Source organism: Nyctereutes procyonoides, unplaced genomic scaffold (genome assembly GCF_905146905.1).
Source record: "Nyctereutes procyonoides isolate TBG_1078 unplaced genomic scaffold, NYPRO_anot_genome, whole genome shotgun sequence".
NCBI classification, from domain to species: Eukaryota; Metazoa; Chordata; class Mammalia; order Carnivora; family Canidae; genus Nyctereutes; species Nyctereutes procyonoides.
This window is the reverse complement of record NW_026575124.1, coordinates 1,481,943-1,503,820: the sequence shown is the minus strand read 5'-3', so window position 1 is coordinate 1,503,820 and position 21,878 is coordinate 1,481,943. Positions and strand designations below refer to the sequence as shown.

Below are 21,878 nucleotides of genomic sequence, written 5' to 3'. Positions count from 1 at the left end.
GGGACATGAGAGTTCCCCTCCATGGCTGGTTAAAGTATTTCGTTTCCTGGTGAAGCTGGTTAGACAGCAATGATTACCAAAGAGAATTACCTGTATAGAGTTACTTATTTCTCCCTGGGCACCTGTGAATATGTAGTACTTCATATTTATAATGCTAAAAACACATTCTGTGGAATGTAAGAACTAATATACAATCTCATCTCTTGTGGATTTTATTAATAAAGGGGATTTGCAGACCTCTTCTTTGAACATTCATCAAGATTTCCCATCTTCTGGGATCCCTGGGTGGCGCAGTGGTTTGGCGCCTGCCTTTGGCCCAGGGCGCGATCCTGGAGACCCGGGATCGAATCCCACATCGGGCTCCCGGTACATGGAGCCTGCTTCTCCCTCTGCCTGTGTCTCTGCCTCTCTCTCTCTCTCTGTATGACTATCGTAAATAAAATAAAAAATAAAATAAAAAATAAAAAAAATAAAAAATAAAAAAGATTTCCCATCTTCTGTGTAAAGCTTATGGCTGGGTTTTGTTTTCTCAGCAGATTCTTCGGACCCAGAGCCGTAGTGCAGGTGGGAGGAGGATCTCAGAAAACAACTATTCTCTGGATGATTTGGAAATAGGCGCAGGTAAGCAATGTTCCGTGTGTGTGTGTGTGTGTGTGTGTGTGTGTGTGTGTGTGTAGTTCCCTACAAAGTACTCATCAGTAGCAATACCTTTTAGCCTCAAAGCCAATGTTTTTAGGAGAAGAGTGGCACAAATTAAAAGGAAATCTGTTTGTGACAGACAACGGGTATCTTTGCAGGGTTGGGAGGGGAGCACTGCTGACAGTTTTGGCTCTACGGTCATCTGGGGCTTGAGGGCTTCCACGGATGGGCAGCAGTGTCCTTGTCAAGATTTGTTATCCTGTATTACCAGTGGTAACATAACACCTTGAGAGCATAATTAATATGTTTTGAAGAGGGCATTTACAGGCATTTCACAAAAGAAAAAATTAACAGGAAAATCATCAGCCTCCTGGCAAAGAAATACAAATTAAAATGGTGTTGAGATCTAGTTTTTAAACCGTATTAAATAAGCTGAGGTGTTTATGTAATACTCAGTTATGGTAAGAGTTCTCCTTTTAGTGGTGGGAAAGTGAGTAAATATTACCTAGTAAATGAGTTACATTCCTGATTTCCTTCTGTGTACCTTTAATAGAAGAAAATGATCACACCAGAATACAATAGCCTAAAATTTAGAATCTTGAAACCATTCACATCACATTCTATCTTCTGATAGAGCATGTTATTTGTATGTTTCCAGGTCAGGTGTCATCCTCTACATCCAACGCAGAGAAAAGCGAGAATAGGCGAACTCTGGACTTACCACGCCTATCAGAAACCTCCATAAAGGATCGAATGGCCAAGTACCAGGCAGCTGTGTCCAAACAGAGCAGTTCCACCAACGCTATAGTATGTGTTCCGTATCATCCATTCCCTCATCCAGCAAATGGTCACTGAGCACAGAAACTAGAGATGTCCCCCAGACTCCAACCTGAGAGCCCTGCTCTCTCCCTGGTCCCTAGGCATTCTCCTTCCATGGAAATCCATCCTACCCTAGCCTCATCCATAATCCTTATCATGTTCTAATCCTGACTTTGCTTTCCTAGGCCTCATTCCCACCCCACTCATTTGTTTGTAACATTATCATCCAGTAATATCATTGAGAGTTTTCCTGTCTCTTCTACTTAATTTTTTTGTTGTTGTGTGAAAAGTAGTAGTCTGTTAGTTTTAACAGAAACACTTATTTTTGAGGAAAAAAGGAGAGAATACTGGCGGGAAATATAGGATGGATTTGACATTAACATGGGATGGGAAAAAAAAATAACATGGGATGGGGAGGTTTTTTGCAGGGTTTTTTTGTTGATAGAGAATTCATAAGATGTAAAATGACATACAATTCAGTGATTTTTAGTATATTCACAAGGTCATGCAGCCATCATCACTGTCTAATTCCAGAACATTTCCATCACCCCAAAAAGAACCCCATACCTGTGTAATCACTCCCAATTCCCCCTCCCTTCATTCCTTGGCAACCACTAATCTGCTTCCTGTCTTTATTGATTTACCTATTCTGACGTTTTATTTTTTTTATTTGTTTATTTATTAATTCATGAGAGACACAGAGAGGCAGAGACACAGGCAGAGGGAGAGATTTTATTTATTTGCTCATGAGAGACAGAGAGAGAGGCAGAGACACAGAGGGAGAAGCAGGCTCCCTGCAGAGACCTTGATGTGGGACTAGATCCCAGGACCCCGGGATCATCACCACCTGAGCTGAAGGCAGACACTCAACCACTGAGCCACCCAGGTACCCCGAAGATACCTTTTTTTTTTTCCCCCGAAGATACCTTTTAAATGCCATCTACTCATACATACACATGCATATAAACACTCTACATATATATATAGATATGTATCTCTCAAACATTTGTTCCTTCTGAGATTTCAAAACACAAGCCATGAATCTCTTGGTGTCCTATGTTGTTGTTGTGGTTTTTTTAAACAAATTTGGAAGAATAGTATTGAATTTTATGTGTTCCCAGGCAGTCTAAAACCAGTACCTCTTAGAAATCATAGCTTGTATTCCAGAAGTTGAGCCTTCTTTTCCTCACATTATGAAGTATGCATTCTCCAACAGTATTGATCAATGAATAATTTGATCTGGGCCATGAATAATTTCATCCTGAGTGTTCACTGTGGTTTTAAGAAGAGATGATGCGTCGAACTCGATTGTAAAGTGGAACACCACAGGCTCATTATTCACTGACTGCGTGAAAATGAGCAAGGTTAGACTTCTCTTAGAAAGCAGGTCAGGAGATACAGCAAGCAGGTGATTTTTGGAGCTTATTTCCCTTGTTTCAAGATTTTGCTGCTTCTCTGTGCCCTCCTGCTATAAACATTCCAACCAGGTGACTCCCTAAGTGGAAAAACCTGTTTAGTGACCTTTAAAAAAAAAAAAAACCCTCCCGACAGAGTTTCTGCATCACAGTTCTCCTGCTCTGTAAATTTTAAGAGTTGAAAAGTCTTTAGGAATTCTTGTAAAAAGTACATCTTATCTCATCCCAAAAGAATTTCTCAGGCCCTTTACAGAGGATGGCTGTAACAAGGCACAACTCTGGCAGTGATTCTGGAGACGGGGCTTCAAGATGGGGTCAGGAATGAGGCTGTCCTGATGTGTTCTGCAGCACTGGCTGCCAACTCCTCCTCAAGGATGCTCCTCCAGAGCCTTGTCCCTTAGCTGGGATCCCACACCCCCATCAGCACACTCACCCCTTTTCACTGGCCCTGGGGCCATAAATTGCCTGTTTTCTCACCCTGGCTAAAGAATCACAGGGAACAGAAAGGTACAAGACTTTCAGAAAGGTAGCAAACTAAAGGTAGGAATTGTCCATATTCATCTACCACTATAGTAATTTTGGATCTCGTAGATAAAGTTAAATATTTTGCTCCAAGTGTTCTTTGCAAGGAAAAAAAAGGTAATTAGGCTTACTCCTTATGACCGTATTAATACCTGCTTTTTTATGTTGAGGTTCTGTTCTGAGAAGTAGAATAAGATACGTCTCTAGTACAATGTATGAATTTTATGCAAAAAGAAGCATGCTTTTGAAAGTCTCACAAAAAAGGGTTGTTTTATGGTATCATTAAATACAATTTCAGTTTTTATATGTATGCATCATCCCTGTCTCTCTTTCCAGGCCGAGCATTTATATATATGGTCAGTATATTTTCTTGATTATTGGCACTTGGCATCTCCTTTCCCCTGCTCCAGAATGGTCTTTTCTGATAAAACTCACAAGCTTTGCATTCCCACAAGCTCTGCTGCTAGAGGAGTGAATCACAAGAACATTGTATGCTGGGGGTGGTTTCTGTGTGTGTCTGTGTTGATATGTCTGTATTCTAATGAGCATCCAGTTTTAGACTAGTATACAAATATTTAACTCTGAGGTGGGTGTCCACAAAGCCGCTTTTGTCATTCACTAGTCGATGGGTCTCGCTTGTGAGAATTAGGGGGATGTTTTGACCCAAAGCTTCTTAAAAGAACTTTTATTTTACGTTCCAAATTTATTTAATAGATGTGCTATGAAGAGTGTAGAATAGTGAGATTTTTAAATTTTAGTTCACAGATTACTTTTATTTTGTAGAATGACTTGAGAGCCAATTGTGGTGAAATCAAAACTCATAAATTGGAGCAAAAGGAGAATGTGCCCCCAGATCCTGAGGTCTGCATCTCCCATCAGGCTGGAGAAAAGGTGAGTTGAAAAGTCTGATGTCCAGTTGCCAAAGGAGCATGTGTTCTAAATTAGATGCTTAAAATTAGAAACAACTCTAACTCTAGGCTGCAGAGTGTCTGGGAATTTGGTAACAGCTGCCAGGACAGATTGTCATTTTTGCAGGTCACATAATTTCATTTGGGGAACTCTGCAACTTATAGCTGACCAAATAATGAACCTTCACTGGAAAATTCTTTTGCTCAGCAAATGATCAGATGGTGTGGAGCTAAAATCTGTTTTGATTAGAGATGATATCTTCAAGGAATTTATATATTCTTAATTTAACACATTTTATGCAAGACAATTTCATTTTTTCATTCAGACTATTTTGAAAGCTAGGCACCATGCTAAGTACAGACAATGCTAAGCTTAAAAGCTAAATATGAACAAACTATTCCATGTGGTCTTTATCTGCAAGGAAGCTAACAGGTAACAGGGTGGCTGTCTTAAAGCAGTGTGGTAAGTGCTGTGAGAGGGCTCTGTGGGGCCATGGAAGCTCTGACTAATGACATTTAGCCTGACTTCTTCAAGAAGGTGATGTCTGAGCCAAGTCCTGAAGAATGTGTGGAAAGAGACCAAGTGAATAAGGGAAAGGTTGAGGAAAGAGAAAGAAGGGCATTCCAGGCAGACACAAACAGTTTTGGAAACCAGAGATCCAAACCAAGATGGCTTGGCTGGAACACAAGGCACATATAGGTAATGGAGAGAGACAGTGGAGGGAGGGCCACAAGGCAGGTCTTGAAAAACTTTATATGCCATGCTTAAGATTTTGGATAGAATCCTGCCAAGGTGGAAAACCACAGGAAGATTTTAAGCAAGTCATATTCGTGTTTTATGTACCTACCATTAGGTGAATGGCTTGGTTGGAATACATAAGATTTATGTCAGGTGAATTTATAATTTTCTTTGCCAATCTGTTACCCAGGTTTTTTTTTTTGTCCTCTGGTCAAGATGATAACCAAATGTTAAGTTAGATGAGGAGAGAGAACTTTGACAGTGATTAATCACAGTGATTAATCTTAGGAGAAAAGCCATTGCTTCTGTTCCACATATTGATTGATACCCTTAAGGCCATTCTTCCAAAAGGTGAGGAGATAATTAAAATGGATTAAGAGCAATAGTTCTCAAATTTGACTATATGAGCCTTTAAAAAGTATGATGTATTGACAGAACACCAATAGAAACTTAGGAAATGCACTACCTACTTGGACCAAGGTAGGCACACAGGAAAATGGTCTCAGATCAATGGCTACAAAATTTGAATTATATGATAAAACAGGGGAAAAAATTAGAAAAATTAAATCTCTTTATTTTACAAAGATATATTGCCAAGTGTATGTTGAAATAAGGCAAAATATTTGGCAGCAGTGTGTTTCATAGTCATAAAATCAATAAATTACATATGTCCTTACAACAGGGGGCTCATCCATGAGTCACATGCCATGTATAAAATGAGTTCTCTTACTAGACTACCTGGTTTTCCTATTTTTAAATGGGAGATTGTGTTTTAAGAGTAAAAGGAGTTGGGATGCCTTGCTGGCTCAGTCAGTGGAGCATGCAACTCTTGATCTCGGGGACATGAGTTCAAGCCCCACACTGGGTTTACAGAGTACTTAAATATAAAATCTTAAAAAAAAAAATAGCTGAGTTAAAATGTTACACACCATAAAAAAGAAATTTAAGAGAAAAATATTCCCAGCATTGAAATCTCCCCATTTTTCCTAGGAGCATAATTTGAGAAATGATCATCTAGGAAATAATATTTGGATTGTCCCTAATCTGATTTTGTGTTTCTTTCTTGATTGTCTTCACACTGATTTGAAACTGGAACTCTGAGGTGAATTAGAAGATCAAAACACTTTAATTATAGCCTAAAAGGGCATCAGTGTAACTAAACCATGAATTGAGGAGTGGGTGGGGAAGAACGGAGATAAAGACAGTACATAGTCTTCAAGTACATACTGCAGGTTTATAAATCCGTGGCTACCTTCACATTCATAAAATTTTTCAGAGCCTCAGTTATCCTTTCAGCTGTTTGCCTAGCTTTTGTTAACCGATACCTAAGAACTATTTGAACTTCAGCTTGCTACAAAGGGACATTAATGCTATGGTAAACTTGCCTGAAATAGAATATTTTGTCAAGGTATTGTTCTTCCCTTTCTCCCTCTTGTAAGTGAATTTGTGCTTTCCCTTAATAAAATTTTTGAGCAAAATCTCACTTGCTCTCTCCTGGCTATTCCTGCAGTGAAGTCAGCTGGTTGGGCATGTGCGATGATGTCATGATTGGCATTAAATTTACCCTGCAGGTTCAAGGTGACCAAAATTAGAGGTGAGAGAAGAACATCCTGGGATGGATGCACCTACTAATTAACAAGAATTGGAGAGCTTTTAATTTCTTTCATATCATTAAATGAAATAACACACAGAAAGTGATCATTCCAATATCTGGCACATACTAAACGCTTTAGTAAATGTTGGCTGTTGTTATAGTGGTTTGTTCTATGCCATGTCGGAATTCCTGTAATGAAAAGAGAGTAGGGATGCCTGGGTGGCTCAGTTGGTTAAGTGTCTGACTCTTGATCTCAGTTCAGGTCTTGATCCCTGGGGTCTTGATCTCTCAGGGTCAAGAGTTCAAGCCCCCGCATTGGACTCTATGGTGAGTGTGGAGCCTACTTAAAAAGAAAAAAAAGAGAGAGACTGGGAAAACAGCCATGCTAAAATTCAGGTGCAGTTAGCCAATGACTTAATCTCCATTGTAAATTTACTCAGTACGTTAGACATCCTGATATAAACACTCAGCATTGCCCATAAAATCCCTGACATCTGAATGAAAGACTTTTACATAAAGACTACACATTAGGTCACCTATTGACCCTTCATTATTTTGAGTGTGTTGGAGGATACCTGGAAGGCCGCTGGGGCCACTAAAAAGGAGAGAGATAGTAGAAAGTTTGTATTTAAACTTGACGGCTTCTGGGGAAGAGATTTGCAAGTATACCTGAGATCTGCTGTTTTGTTAAACACTGCCATTTTGAGACTTGGGATGGAAAAGGAAAACTTGAAGATTAATACCGGAAGTCGGGGGGATCCCTTGGTGGCGCAGTGGTTTGGAGCCTGCCTTTGGCCCAGGGCGCGATCCTGGAGACCTGGGATCGAATCCCACGTTGGGCTCCCGGTGCATGGAGCCTGCTTCTCCCTCTGCCTCTCTCTCTCTCTCTCTCTGTGACTATCCTAAGTAAATAAAAATTAAAAAAAAAAAAATACCAGCAGTCGGTTTTTTGGTAAATTTGTTTTTTAGCTATCAAAAGGTCTTCTGTACTGGCAGACTTGTTTCAGCAGAATATATCTGGTTGGGAAATAAGGAATTAGGAAATAAAGGAATAAAAATAGTTCTTAATGTGAAAACTTCATCTTGCCTTGGAGTGAGCTATAGTTATATGGTGAGGAGCTTTGTTCTCTCTGATAGAGGGTGTTGTTTTGTCTTTTTTTTTTTTTTTTGACAGTAGAAAGATACGGTTTAGAAGTTCTTTTATAAAGGGAGATGATGCACACTTTTGGCAGTTGAGTGCAGTCTGTTTCTCCCGTTACTCTGTAATTGAGAGGCATGTTAATATCCTCATAAAAGACATTTTGCTGCCTCTTGTTTAAATGCTCAGCTGTTCTGGGGCCCGTTATTTCCCCCAGGCAGCCAGTGACTGACTAGCGTCAGCAGGTTTTTATGGCATTAACAGCAGTTTGCTCTTTTATTTTTAATGTGATTCTTAATTCCTCCCTTTTGTAGGTCTCTGCAGCTGAGAATAGCCTGGCAGTCCATTCCACTCCTGCTGAAGATGACTCCCGTAAGCATTTGTTCTTAGATCTGGAGGGTGAGGTTCTTGCTCTGTATCCTGTATTTGGTCTGGGAATGTCCCCCTTGCTGTCAGTGCTGAGAATGTAGCAGACTAAATCCAGCAATTTAGCTGATCAGATCTTTCACTGGATTTCAAGGACTGGTGCTTGCATACCCTTCACACATTCCATGGCTTAGGGAGAAGTTAAATTCAATATGACTACTTGGGGGCAAACTGAATACCTTTGGTGCCTCTCTCAGTGAACTTACCCTGCCTTTTGTCAGGGTTCAGGCTATAAAAACTAATTTTGAAGTTTCATTTTAATAGGAGTTTGGCCAAGAAAGATTTTATTCATTTACAGGGATAAAGAATTGGCATTTGAGTAACCTTTTGAAAATATATCTTTCTCTGCTTACCTACATGTGTACCATTGTCTGCCTTCTAGCCACATTCTAGAGATTTTCCTTTTGGTGCTGAATTTTATCACCTTTTCATCCATTCCGAGCCTCACTTTTCTCAAAAACAAAAATTGGTGTTTTTTTTTTTTTTCCTTACTATAGCCACTTCTGATTCTGATTTTCAGTATTTCTTTTAATATATGTGGATTTCTAGCTTCTCTCCAGGTTAATTACTTTCCTAGGCATTGAAAACTCAGCAACTAACGTAGGAGTTTAACAAATCTTTAGTAAATCCTACCTTAAAATTTCAGAGAAATTTGCTGCTTGAATCCAAGAACATTCCTTTTGCAGTCATTTTGCTTAGACTAGAAATTTTTCTGAGTTTTGACTAGGTTTGCAAAACATTTGAAAAATAAGCCTTAATCTTTTAGTATGTTGTTGACTTAACTCTACATTTTAAGGAATTCTTTTATGGTTCCTTAGTAGCACTTTTCTGTGTTCAGTTTTCCACACAGTGAATATATTGCAGGAAATTAACTAATGCAGGTGACACATCAATGATTATGAAAAAAACCTTCATGGAATGTTTTTCCAAACATATCTCCACCCATAGATACCTGCTATAGGACTGATCAAAAAGACCACATCAGATTACACACACGTATGTACACAGTATGAAATTTATACCCTCACATTCATTTTTCCATCTTCAATTGAAGCACCCCAGAAGGAGTTATTGGGGGTGCTAACTACCAAAGAAGCTATCAACATCTACAAACAGGCTTTAAAAATGACAAATACTACAAGGGGAGGGGGGAAGAAAGCTCTTCTGATAGGGTGATCTGGATTCCTGCTGTGTGTGGCAACAGGTGAAAAAGTCTCCTAGCCCAGAACCTAAAAGCATAGCTTTTAGCATTAGAAGAGCTGTGTTTTCCCTAGTGTTGAAAAGACCTGACCATAGTGGAGGTGCCAAAACTTTGAGGAGTAACTCTTTCTGAGATTTCCCCTGAGACACTATAAAATGTCTTCCTTTTGTAATTCAAGCAGGTAACTTCCAGGTCAAGAGTGAGGCCCAGCAGCCTGTCCATCCCAAGCCACTAAATCCAGATGCCAGAGCCTCCAGCCTTTCTGAAAGTTCTCCACCCAAACCAGTGAAGGTATGATAACAATTTCTCTCAGAGCCTTTAGACATTGGTTTACTAATAGAGCTCATTGCACCTTCTATCCTTATATTCATTTGAACCTATTTTTACTTTCCTGGGGAAGAAAACATCAAATAAGGGCATACTTAAGCCTATCACTTTTCCTAGAAATTTTGTTTTCTTCTGCTCAGATGTTTTTGAGCCAGGAGATGTTCACTAATAGCTCTTAGTTTGAAATCTGGAAACTTCATGAAAGCTTTAAGGAAACCCAAAGTTAAAGAAAATGATGGAGGTTTTTCTTGAGGGAAGCCCATAAATCTGTGAATGGGCAAAAGATCACAAAATGAGAAATTCAAGAAATTCAAAAATGATCTGTTGAATAAGATCAGCCCATTGGATGGAGACATGTATGTCGACTTAAAGAGGGTGGCTCCCTGGTCTTTAGAACTGGATTGTAACATAATCAGTGGCTAGCTTCTTTAAGGAAAGAACATGTACACTGCAGCAGGGGTTGGCCAGCCAATTTGCTGTAAGATGGGGCATTCAAGTTAACACTTACACTACAGTATATAATATTAGATGTTAGGGAAAGTCCAAAAGTTTTGTGCCCTAAGAAGACTTCAGTAGGCTATTCAATCTCTGGCCACCTTTTATCCATCAGTTTTTTAAAAAGTCTTTTCCCTTTCTACAAATAAATAATCTCATATCTATATTTGACCTTTATAAAAATAAAGGTCAAAAAATAAAACCCAGTACCTACTTTGGATTTTATTACCTAACTTTTTTTTTTTCCTTAAGATTTTATTTATTTATTCATGAGAGACAGACAGAGAGAGAGAGGCAGAGACACAGGCAGAGGGAAAAGCAAGCTCCATGCAGGGAGCATGATGTGGGACTCGATCCCAGGACTCCAGGACCACGCCCTGGGCTGAAGGCAGGCACTAAACTGCTGAGCCATCCAGGGATCCCCTACCTGACTTGTTTTAATGGAATGCTTTGCTAATGCAGTCCCAATTTAGCCATTTTGATTAATAACCAAACAAACCCATACTTCTTTAGTATCTTCCTCCTCTGGTATTCTCTTAAGTAGCTGGGTTTTATTTAGAAAGGTCTAACATTTGAAAGAAATGCAATAAGTAGAATTAGTGGGCTTTTTTTTAAGACTTTATTTATTTATTCATGAGAGATACAGAGAGGCAGAGACATAGAGGGAGAAGCAGGCTCCCTGTGGAGAGCCCAATGTGGGACACAATCCCAGAGACCCCAGGATCACGACCTGAGCCAAAGGTAAACACTCAACCACTGAACCACCCAGGTGCCAGAATTAGTGTTTTTGGTGGTTTGTAACTGCCCCAACTTCATACACCCATCAGCCGCACTTTTATCTCTCAACTGTGGGCATATTTGGTGCCTTGATGAAAGTCCTAGTGTATGAAAAGGATGAAGGTAACAGGACATAGGTGAAAGTTTAGAACAAAAGGAGGAAAAGGGGAGAATCCAGAATATAAAGGGTGAATTTAAAAAGGGAAGGGAGAGGGGTAAAGAACATGAATGAAAATTTTATGGGAAGCTAGGATTTATGAAAAGGAGCAAAAGGTGAAGAAAGTAGCGAGAGAAGTGAGTAAAGGGAGGAAAGATAGTTAATAGTGATTGAGCTACATGCGCATTCAACATGACCCCCCTCTTCTGGCCTTAACATTCTGCTCATGCTGTCATCAGCACTTTCTTTGTCCAGTATCTGGAGTCCAACGAAGTAGCAACTGTCATGGGGTTAATTTCTTGTCCAAAAGCAACCCTACCCAGATGTGAGTCCTTGGGTTGTGGTTCTGGATCAAGAGCAGCCGGAAAATCTGACTTGGCCATGGACTGAGGGATTAGGGAAGTTCCGTGGCTTGTCTAAGAACTAAAATTTGTTCTTGGGTGTATTTGAATTCTCATCGCAGTCTCATTTCCCTCCCTCAACTGCTAGGTCAGACTTCTTGGTGCTGGGTTGGACTTTTGAGGTCCCTCCTTGATTCAGACTCCAGGCTCTGAGCTGCTAAGTGAGTAGGGATAGAGTACACCCCACTTAGGTCCTCCCTAGCATACCAGGGATATGAGGAGGTGGAGATGAAGCTCCCAGACTCATGCCTATTCTTTGGCCCTAGTCACTCAGCAGTAGAATGCAGACAGGTCTGCTTTCACCAGACATACACCTCAGGTTTTGAACATTTTATAAAGACTGAAGTAAGTTGGCCTGGCTCCCTATGTTTGCCTATCGTCCAAAACTCAAATGATTATGGTGTACAGATGCAGATGGGATTCAATCACATCTCCACTTTTATTTAAGGGTAGTGTATTTCCTCCTCCTCAAATTTATCCCTTACATTCTGAAGGCAAGTATATATATACTTTAGTGTTTATAGGAAGACCTGCTGGCGTAACTGGTCTCATGGCTATAGACTATGCAACAGAAGTTATTTCTCCACTTGGGGAAATTACATACAGCTAAGAATAAACTTGTTCACTCAGAATAGATTTTTAGGTCCCACACATCCTGGAAAAACTGTTCCTTAGTGCCTATGTGTCTATTATTGAAAAATAGGACATCTAAGGTAGAGATGCGATTCATTTCAAACTTTAGCTTGATAAAGTAAAAAAATGAAACTGGTCTTTACAAGTAAGTTTTATTCGTCTATTTTGAACACTGGTCAGCGCAGTTGATGAGACTCGGTGCTAGTGAAATTGAAGTTGCAGGTTCACTCTCAAAAAAGATGTTCTGGGAGCAGAGCTCAGTAGACCTTGTGAGAAAGATCAGGACCTTTCTACTTAAGATACCCAGAGGTCTCTTAGGCTTTATGTCCTTCCATTGAGGGAAGTTATCCCCTAAATATTTCCAGGAGGAAAGATAGGAAGGAAAAGGCGAGGACATGTGGCCAGCTCTGGGTACACCCACTTGTCTCCACTAGGACAACCAAAGCTTCCCTGACTGGTCCTGCTGATGGATGTGGAGAGAAAACATGGCAGACTGCATGAGAGGAGGACACTCTCTCTGTGCCCTGCTAGTGTTCCTTCCTCTATGGACAGGGTAGGAGGTTTTATGCTATTTTGCAAAGCTATTGGAATTATGCTAGAAAGGCATCTAGAATCTTTTTTTTTTACTATCTACATTATTACTGCTTTATCAGAACACTAACCTCGACATGTAGAGCAGTCTATTTAAGATGTATCTCCAAAATGTTGTCAGAAAGTTTCACAGAAAGCCAGGGGAAGGGTTAAGGCTGCACAGAACTGGCCCAACCATTTACTGTATGTGAAGAATTTCAATCTAATTACCTAGATATTTTGCACCGATTGGAAAGGACGGAATGAAAGGCATTTTGTGGTGTTCTGCGGGATGGAAGCCTGACATCAGTACATAATTTTCTTCTGATTTCACCATGTCCAAAGGCTAGTTAGCTTCACTGTCTGTTGCCAGCTCTCCCCACCAATATATATGTGTTGTTTATATATTATATATATATAAATACATACATATCTATAATCTCCCAACTACACCTTTCATTGAACTGAAATATATATGTAAGGCAAGAGGGTGAAAGAATGTAGATGAAGCCATACACATTTATTAGAAAAATAGCTTTGTGGAGATGCTGATCAACAGAGGACCTGTAAGATCCCTCATATGGAAAAGACATGAGAGTGGTTATAAACATCAATTATGTATATATTACCTCATTCATTCCTAAATATCTCAAAGATACTATCTCCATATTTTAATTTGAAATAAAGTGAGGACCGTAGTTTGTTGGAAGTGCTATAGTGAGTTTATTTTCATTTGGGTTAGCATCTGCTCTTGTCCCCAAAGAGTTTCCTTTAGTTACGGAAAATTACATGCCAGGACAATTTAGAAAATGCTCTTTTGGTTTGTGAATCGGGAGTTCTGAGTTTTAATTTGAATTCTGTTAATTGACCGTGTGAGCTTTGATAAGGAACCTGACATCCTGGTGCTGTAGTTTCTACATGTGAAAAAGGGTGAGGGAGGAGAGATGAAAAACATCTGACCAAGTGAAAAAAATATATTTTAAAGATTAAAAATGTCTAACATTCTAATACTGACAGCGTTTTAAACATGGCTGTGCCAAGTCCGAGCATGCCATGAAGGCATGGGCAGGATATATGCCAGGCCTACCATAATGGTAGAGATTTTTGGGCACTGACTATGCTTCCTGTTGTCTGAATAGACATGGGGGCAATTACAGAAAAGTGGCTGAGAGCCCAGGACAGAGGAAGTAAAGGGGAGGCACAGACGCAGCCACTCTGATTTTGGCATTTTACCAAGTTGGGATCCTCTTGACTTTATGAAACCAGAAGGCCCTTGGGCAGCTGCCACATAAACGTTAAATAATATTGAAAAGGATCTGTGTAAAAATTGGATAGGAATAATGGGACTCTGGTAGGTCTGGTTAGTTAGAAGCTTGTGATTAGTCAGATGTTTGGGCTAGCAGTCTATTAATTTGATGTTAAGGAGGAGGAATGGCTTTTCACTTGCGTGGGTGAAGGCCCTATTCAAGAGAGAGCCATTGTGGGTCAGGTGTGGGAGATAATAAGACACTAAAGAATTGTTAATGAGACACTCCTTGTGTGGGTGAAGGCTCAGAACAGCTCGCTCTCCTGAACTGGGCCATGTCCCAGCCTCCGGTAGAGAGGGGTGAGGCTGCTTTCGCCACAATTAGCCGAATTACTTGAAAAAGAGAAAACGTGGCCTTATTCTTGGCTCTGAGTCTATACCTGAGTTTCAGCTCAGCTGCGGTAAAGCGCTCCAGGCCGCCCCCTCCCCAAATGCTGTGTATTCACTGAAGGTTCCTGTTTGTCTCTTGCAGCTTCTGCTTCCTGCTCCTCCGGTACCTAATTTCTGCTCCTGCCTTCCACTTTCCTAACGTGAGCTCAGCTTTCAGCTTTCTCTCAGGTTCTCCTTTCTGTTCCCGGGGCTGCACCCTCCTCCAGTGTGTCGTGTGTGTGTGTGTGTGTGTGTGTGTGTGTGTGTGTGTGTGTGTGTGTGTGTGTGATGGAGGTGTGCTCAGGAGCTCCAATCCCCATTTGCACAGGAATGCCCATCTCCTCTTGTACCCTGGGAGATTCCTGTCCCCTGCTCTGTCTTCACTGACCAGAACGAATGCTGTCCTCCTAAGGGCTAAAAAAAATACGAAAGCCAACCTGCAGCTGAAAAAGATTTTCAGTCTGAGAAATAAATACATTTGACCTATGACTTTTATATCAGGTGAATTGTGATCTGTACCAGTTCTCTCCGATGCGGTCAACTGAACTATTATACCCAAATTTTATTTGGCATTTTAATGGATTTCCTGCATGCTAGACAAGGACCTAGTTCTTTTTAGAGCAAACCTAATTAAAACTATGCATTGACATCTCCACTTAATTCTGTCTTGTTAGAAGTGTCCATATAAAAATTCTGAGCTCCCAATAAGGCCCTAATTACTTCCAACAGTATTCAATTACAATAACATTTGATCATATTTAAACACCTCCCTTACGCTTGGTAAACTGGGTCAAACTGGTCTTTGATTCTTAGGAATGGAAGGAGGCTGTTGAGCCATTCCACTCAGTTCTGTTCCTTTGTTCTTCAATCCCTTGATGCTATTTGGGAGTTTACCACTAAACTCTATTAAACTCCCTTTTATAGAGATTTCCCTTTATGGCTTTTTTTCCCCCTCATTTTCTACTTTTGTTTCCTGTCCAGATCCACTTGGAAAACCATTCCTATTTTTTGCTTTACCTCCTGGTAAATCATGTAGCAAGTGAACCAGCAGACTATTTTCAGGGTGTTGTTGTTGTTGTTGTTTTAATGAAAGTTCTGTCTTCCCCATGACCTAGTTTATTTTTGGCTTATCTTAACCATTCAAGTCCTGCACCTTGGGACTGATTTGCATTATTTCCCACCATATGGGTCTTGGCTGCAGAGCCTCCCCAAACCCTTGCCCCTACCCAGGTGCCTGTGAGAGCTTCCCGGCCACTGTAACCCAAGCTGCTCCTGCATTTGCTGGATAAGGTGTTTCTGCTGGGGCAAGTCAAGAATTGTTTACATACACCTAGGGACTTCTTACCCCCAGCCCTTAGTAGCCATGTAACCATTTCTTATGTAAAAACTTAGCTGTTAGAGAATTCTGACTTTCCTCAGTGCTATACTACCAACTATTTTATGTTCTTTAGGATTGGGTTTACCAGCTAAAACAGCTCTGCCCAGGCCACTCTATTCCACACTGTACAGTTCATGAATTCCCAGTCTATTATGATCTTTAACTCCCCATTACAATAGGTTTATTCTCCATTGTTTTCATGTCTTTTGTTTTTTGTTTTCTAAGTAGGCTCCACACCCTGTGTGGGGTTCTAACTCACAACCCTGAGATCAAGAGTCCATATACGCTCTCCCAACTGAGCCAGCCGGGTGCCCCTCTCCATTGGTGTCCGAGAAGATGATAGAACCAATAGCTTTGTTGGGCTATGCTTTCTTCTGGAGTCCTAATAAAATAGTTTGTCTCTTTAAAATTATTACATTTATATGTCAGTTTTGACTTATTTAAAAATATTGTGCCTAATGGATAAAATATTATGCTAAATTGCTCTTCCTCTCCTTTAAATTTATCCCCTTCCAAATCTGTTCTTATAAAAGTCTGTCCTGCTTTTACCAGGCACTTGAATGATACAAACTTCTGTGCGTGATGACATTTTCTCCTCTAATTTCCTGTCCGTGGAACCATTTTGTGTGTACCTTTGTGCGTGTATGGTGGCTTATCCAAGCCTTCCTCTGTAGTCCAGCCTCAGTGGCTGCTACCCTTGGGGCAGCCAGCCAGTCAGGGAAAGGGATTCAGGAGAGCTTCCTGGCCTTAAAAAGTCAGCTATAGCGTCATAACAGGCTTAGTGTTCCTATGAGAATTGACAGGTAAGGGAGCCCTTAGTTAACAAAGTAAAACTGGGGCACATCTCAGCAGAGTACAAACTCATCCCTGCCTGTGCTAATGTCATCGTTTTCATTCTAGAAATTTCAGGCACCTGCAAGAGAGACTTGTGTGGAATGTCAGAAGACAGTTTACCCCATGGAACGTCTCTTCGCCAACCAGCAGGTGTTTCACATCAGCTGTTTCCGTTGCTCCTACTGCAACAACAAACTTAGGTAAGCCAGACCAGAACGGGCTGTTTGTGTCATTGGACCACCAAAGGGAGTCTTTGGTTTTTAGAGTACTGGTACTAGAAGCTATTGTACGAGGAGTGTGCTGTCGAAGGTCCTTGAGAAAAGTTAAAGTACCATTTACTTTTGGTGTTTGGTGTTGGACAAATATTTGGTGTTTGGAACTTCTTGGTACATTGATACTTTACATGTTTAGTTTACATGGAGCTTAAATCCTATGGGTGGCAGGTAAAACCCCTGTGACTTAAATTAGTAGAAGATTCCCCTTTGGTCTCATAGAATCACAAAGTTTAAAAATCTTTAGAGTATACTTGTCTAAGCCTTTACTTGAAAATGTCCCAAACACTGTATAAATGGTAATAATAACCATAATAATAGACCCTGAAGAGCATGTATTTCTGAGAAAATTATGTATCATTTCTTCCAAGTAACTCAAAGTATGGATAAAAATGTGACAAATTGGAGCACCTGGGTGGCTCAGTCAGTTAGGCATCGGAACTCTTGATTTTGACTCGGGGCATGATCTCAGGGTCGAGGGATCAAGCCTGTGTTGGGCTCTGCGTTCAGTGTGGAGTCAGCTCCTCTCCTCCCTCTCCCTCTGTTTCTTCCCCTCCCCCATTCACACACGCACTCTCTATCTCTCAAATAAATAAAATCTTTAAAAAAAGAGGGAGAGAAATGTGACAAATTTGGGACATCTTCCATATTAACTCATTTTAGTCATAGAGTCTTAGAGAAGAAAGTAACTAGGCTGTCACTTCCTCCAGCTTTCTTTTCAGAGTAAACATTCCTTCTAAAATACTCTTGAAAGGTGTGCTGGCATCCGTGTGGCACTTCCACAGGGAATGATACCTCACTACCTAGCTCCCGTGTAAGATCGCTCTAGCTTGACCACTTTCCCTTCTACTGAGCCAAAATGTGCCTCTGTAACTTCTACTCATTGTTTCTTCTGCCCACAGTATTTTTTCTCCAAGACATATTTTTCTAAGTTTCTGAATTTTTATAACTCCTCTGTGGAAATGCTATTGTTTTTATATCCCCTTTAAAATTTGTTATCCTGCAAGAGACACCAAATCTCCTAAAAGCCTGTCCAGCACTGACATTAGAGTAGATTTACTTCCTGGCTACTGCTTACTGTGCTCCTATTAACCATATTCAGTCACTAGCATCTAGTGAGTGCAGACCATTTGCAGAGCATTATACCTACTCCTGTAGAGGTGTACTTTTAAATTATAACACAAATGGGAAACACGGAGGGAAATGATTCAACTTTGTACAAAGGAATATCATTATAAGTAGCTATAGATTGTAAATAGGAAATCTATGAGTGGTTGGAGAGAGGTGGGCTTACCTAGGGAAGACTTCCTGGAAGAAATAGTTGTTGTTGTTGTTGTTGTTTTAACAGTTTTGGCAGAAGGGAGTGAAATCATTTGAAAATAGGGGGATGTAACACATGAAAGAAGTCTTGTGAAGGTTCGGGCCTAAAAATGAGCATGTTTTTATAAGGGTAATAAAACAAATGTGCTTGAAAGGGAGAGATAAAGAATTCCAGGTGATTGATGTGTTTTTAAAGATACTTTTCTCACTTAGCATCTTCTGAGAACACTGCAATTGCCAAATTTCAGCCTGCTAGTATAAATGGGAGCATACAAATCTATTAACTTTATGTTCTTTTTCTCTTAACAGTCTAGGAACATATGCATCTTTACATGGGAGAATCTACTGCAAGCCTCACTTCAATCAGCTCTTTAAAGCTAAAGGCAACTATGATGAAGGCTTTGGGCACAGACCACACAAGGATCTGTGGGCAAGCAAAAATGAAAATGAAGGGACTTTGGAAAGACCAGCCCAGCTTCCAAATGTGGGGGAAACCCCTCAGAGCCCAGGGGTAGAAGATGCCCCCATTGCCAAGGTGGGTGTGCTGACAGCAAGTATGGAAGCCAAGGCCTCCTCTCAGCCAGAGAAAGAAGACAAGCCAGCAGAAACCAAGAAGCTGAAGATTGCCTGGCCGCCCCCCACTGAACTTGGTAGTTCAGGAAGTACCTTGGAGGAAGGGATCAAAGTATCCAAGCCCAAATGGCCTCCCGAGGATGAAATGAGCAAGCCTGAAGCTCCCGAGGATGTAGATCTGGATCTGAAGAAGCTAAGACGATCATCTTCGCTGAAAGAAAGAAGCCGCCCATTCACTGTAGCAGCTTCATTTCGAACCACTTCAGTCAAGAGCCCAAAAATCTTGTCCCCACCTATACGGAAAGGCTGGAGCATGTCAGAGCAGAGTGAGGAGTTTACGGGAGGAATGACCGCAGAAAGGAAACAAGTGGAAAATGCCAATACCTCCGAAAAGAATGGTAGTGTGGGAAAAACAACCCGGCAAAGCCAGGAGATTGGAGGAGGGGAACCAGGGAGGAGAATCAAGGAATATCATGGTTTTGAGATGGGGAATGAGAATCTTATAGAAAATGGTGCGAACGTAGATGAAGAGGATAGAAACCTCAAACAGCAGTCTCCACTAGAACCCAAGTCTACAAATTGGTCCAGCTTTGCAGACAATACCTCCCCTAAAGAATTCACGACCCAGAATCAGAAATCCCAGGATATGGGATTCTGGGAGGGAGAATCAGTCAAAGAGCTGTCTGTGGAGGAACAGATAAAGAGAAATCGGTACTATGATGAGGACGAGGATGAGCTTGAGGAATGACCAACTGTAAATGGTGCTGGGCCTTAAATTTGTGTTAGTGTTAGCGAGCCGCTGCCCTTTATCAAAGTGATGCGTGTAGACAGGTATCTTGCATGAACCAGAATTTATGTGGAAGTCATCTTGGAAGAGTTCTTGCTTCAGAAAAATCCCATACTGCCGCTTAAGTGAACCAATTCTAAGTGCTAGAGGTAATATTACTTAAGTTCTCTAGTTTAGCAATAATGATATATATAAGTGCTTTAAAGTCTTATGGTGAGGGGGGAATATGCCAACTGATACAGTCCAAACTCCACTGTATTCCCAAGTAGCAATACAGAATAGATGGTTAGTAGCACAGTGTTACACTAAAAATTCAATTATGGAATTAGGGAACATTCAGTAGGGGTTTAGGGACCTAAACATTATGACTGAATGCACTTTAGTATAAAGGGCACAGTTTGTGTATTTTTAAATGAATACCAATTTAATTATTTAGCATTCATCTGTTAAGAGATCAAATATTTAATCTTTAAGACTTTTTTTTTTTAGGTTAATTTTCTTACTCTGATATGTATGGGGAATTTATTGCTATGCATCCATTCTCTAAACCACACCCTGAACTGGATTATTGGGCTATAATACAACCATTCTTTGGGAGCACTTTTTGAGCACATTTGGTGCTTGGAGAGATCCACTGTCTTTTAAATAAGCTCTGATATTTGCCAATGAGTTTGATTCCACCCCAAGTGATTCCTTTTTTCTTTGGTGGTATCTGTGCAGCTCACAATTTACTGAAAGCTGCAGTATTTTTATAAGATCTTCTGTGTCGTTTGCCATGTTCCATGTTAACACAAAGTGAGGAGTTTAAGGAGGAATAACAGAAAATAACTGCCTTAAACCACTTGAGCCCAGACCCCTCTTCCCCAACCCTATATTCCACTTCTGATATCTCCTTTCTGGGACACTAGTTATTTTTTTTTTTAAACTTTTCAGCTCTGAAATGTATTGATTTTTATGGCAGACAGTATTTCCAGGGTGCAATTAAATCAATTATAGGCTTTTTTTTTTTGGGGGGGGGGGGAGATGGTTTTCTAGTAGTTAAGGCTTTGGAACATTATAAACTTGAGTACATTTGTTGTACATAATTGATATTCCAAACTGTATGTGGGGGAGAGAGGTATTTTAAGCTATAGACTTTTCTTTGTACTGCATTTTTAGAGATTTAGCTCTAATATTTTTTAGAGATGTAAAATATTCTGCTTTCTTACAGTCTTGCTTAGTCTGAAACATTTTTATTCAATAAAGCTTTTAATTTACATTTGAACTTTTCAGTGTTCCTTTTCATTATTATTTCACTTTGTGACAGTCTCCGAAGGGACCTCCTTTTAATCGAGCAGTTTGGGAAGAAAAGGCAAATGGATCTGGTGCATTTTAAGCGAAGAGTAGTGTTATGAGTATATCTCACCACTAGGTGGTAGTGTTGGGTCGATCCTGGGCCCTCATCTGCCCTAAAGGAGGACAAATTTTTCTTAAAAAATTGAGGGCAACTTGCGTTAAGAAAAATTAGTGTGTACATTCAAAATGAGCTGTTTGGTTTCACAATTCAAAATCTGATGGTGTTTTTTTATTGTTAATTGTACTCAACATTTAATAATTCACCTTGCAATTATGCCTAACATGCTAAAGGGAATTTCCAAATGCCTCTACGTGAAAATGGATTTGTTTTCCACTCTGGGCAGAGGCATAGTTGGTTATTTCATTTCCTTGACTGTAGAGGCAACTGCCTCAAAAGTTAAAGCACTTTTTTAAAAAAAAAATGGAAGTGTGGGAGTGTGAGTTTTCTTGGAGATAGGCATGGTTTTTGAGTCATCCATTACATTTTCCAGGGTCACTATATGTTCTAGGGTCTTGCTTGGTCTTCCAAATGGATGGCAGGGTACTACTTTCTGCTCTTGGCCCCATCACAGGCTGAAGTCATTTAGAAAGCCCTGTTCACCGAACAATTAATCCAGAAGCTCCTTTAAAAAAAAAAAAAAAGATTTTTATTTATTCATGAGAGACAGAGAGAAAGAGAGGCAAAGACATAGGCAGAGTTAGAAGCAGACTCCATGCAAGGAGCCCAATGTGGGACTCGATCCCAGGACTCCAGGATCACCCTCTGGGCTGAAGAAAGTAGGCTCTAAACTGCTGAGCCACCCAGGCATCCCAACCCAGAAGCTCCTGATGGCATCCATAAAATATCCAACCCTGGCTTGAGTTTAGCTACCTTTACTGTGTGATTCACTGCTACTCCAACCCATTCACAGGGTACTCACCAAATCTACTGATTTGATACAAA

At 40.4% G+C, this 21,878-nt stretch overlaps 1 protein-coding gene across 6 annotated transcripts in view; it reads left to right on the top strand.

Moving 5' to 3' along the window:
• Positions 1-20,864, top strand: part of LIMA1 (LIM domain and actin binding 1) — an 88,802-nt gene extending 67,938 nt beyond the window's left edge. For 3 of the 6 annotated variants that reach the window (XM_055337006.1, XM_055337007.1, XM_055337008.1), the window contains exons 5-11: positions 534-621; positions 1,298-1,446; positions 4,179-4,286; positions 8,089-8,146; positions 9,580-9,692; positions 16,715-16,848; positions 18,550-20,864. In XM_055337006.1, the coding sequence (XP_055192981.1) occupies positions 534-621; positions 1,298-1,446; positions 4,179-4,286; positions 8,089-8,146; positions 9,580-9,692; positions 16,715-16,848; positions 18,550-19,561 (1,662 nt within the window). In that variant the 3' untranslated portion in view covers positions 19,562-20,864. The remainder of the gene's footprint in view (positions 1-533; positions 622-1,297; positions 1,447-4,178; positions 4,287-8,088; positions 8,147-9,579; positions 9,693-16,714; positions 16,849-18,549) is intronic. The other 3 variants (XM_055337005.1, XM_055337003.1, XM_055337004.1) reach the window with 3 other exon arrangements.
• Positions 20,865-21,878: the final 1,014 nt, after the last annotated feature.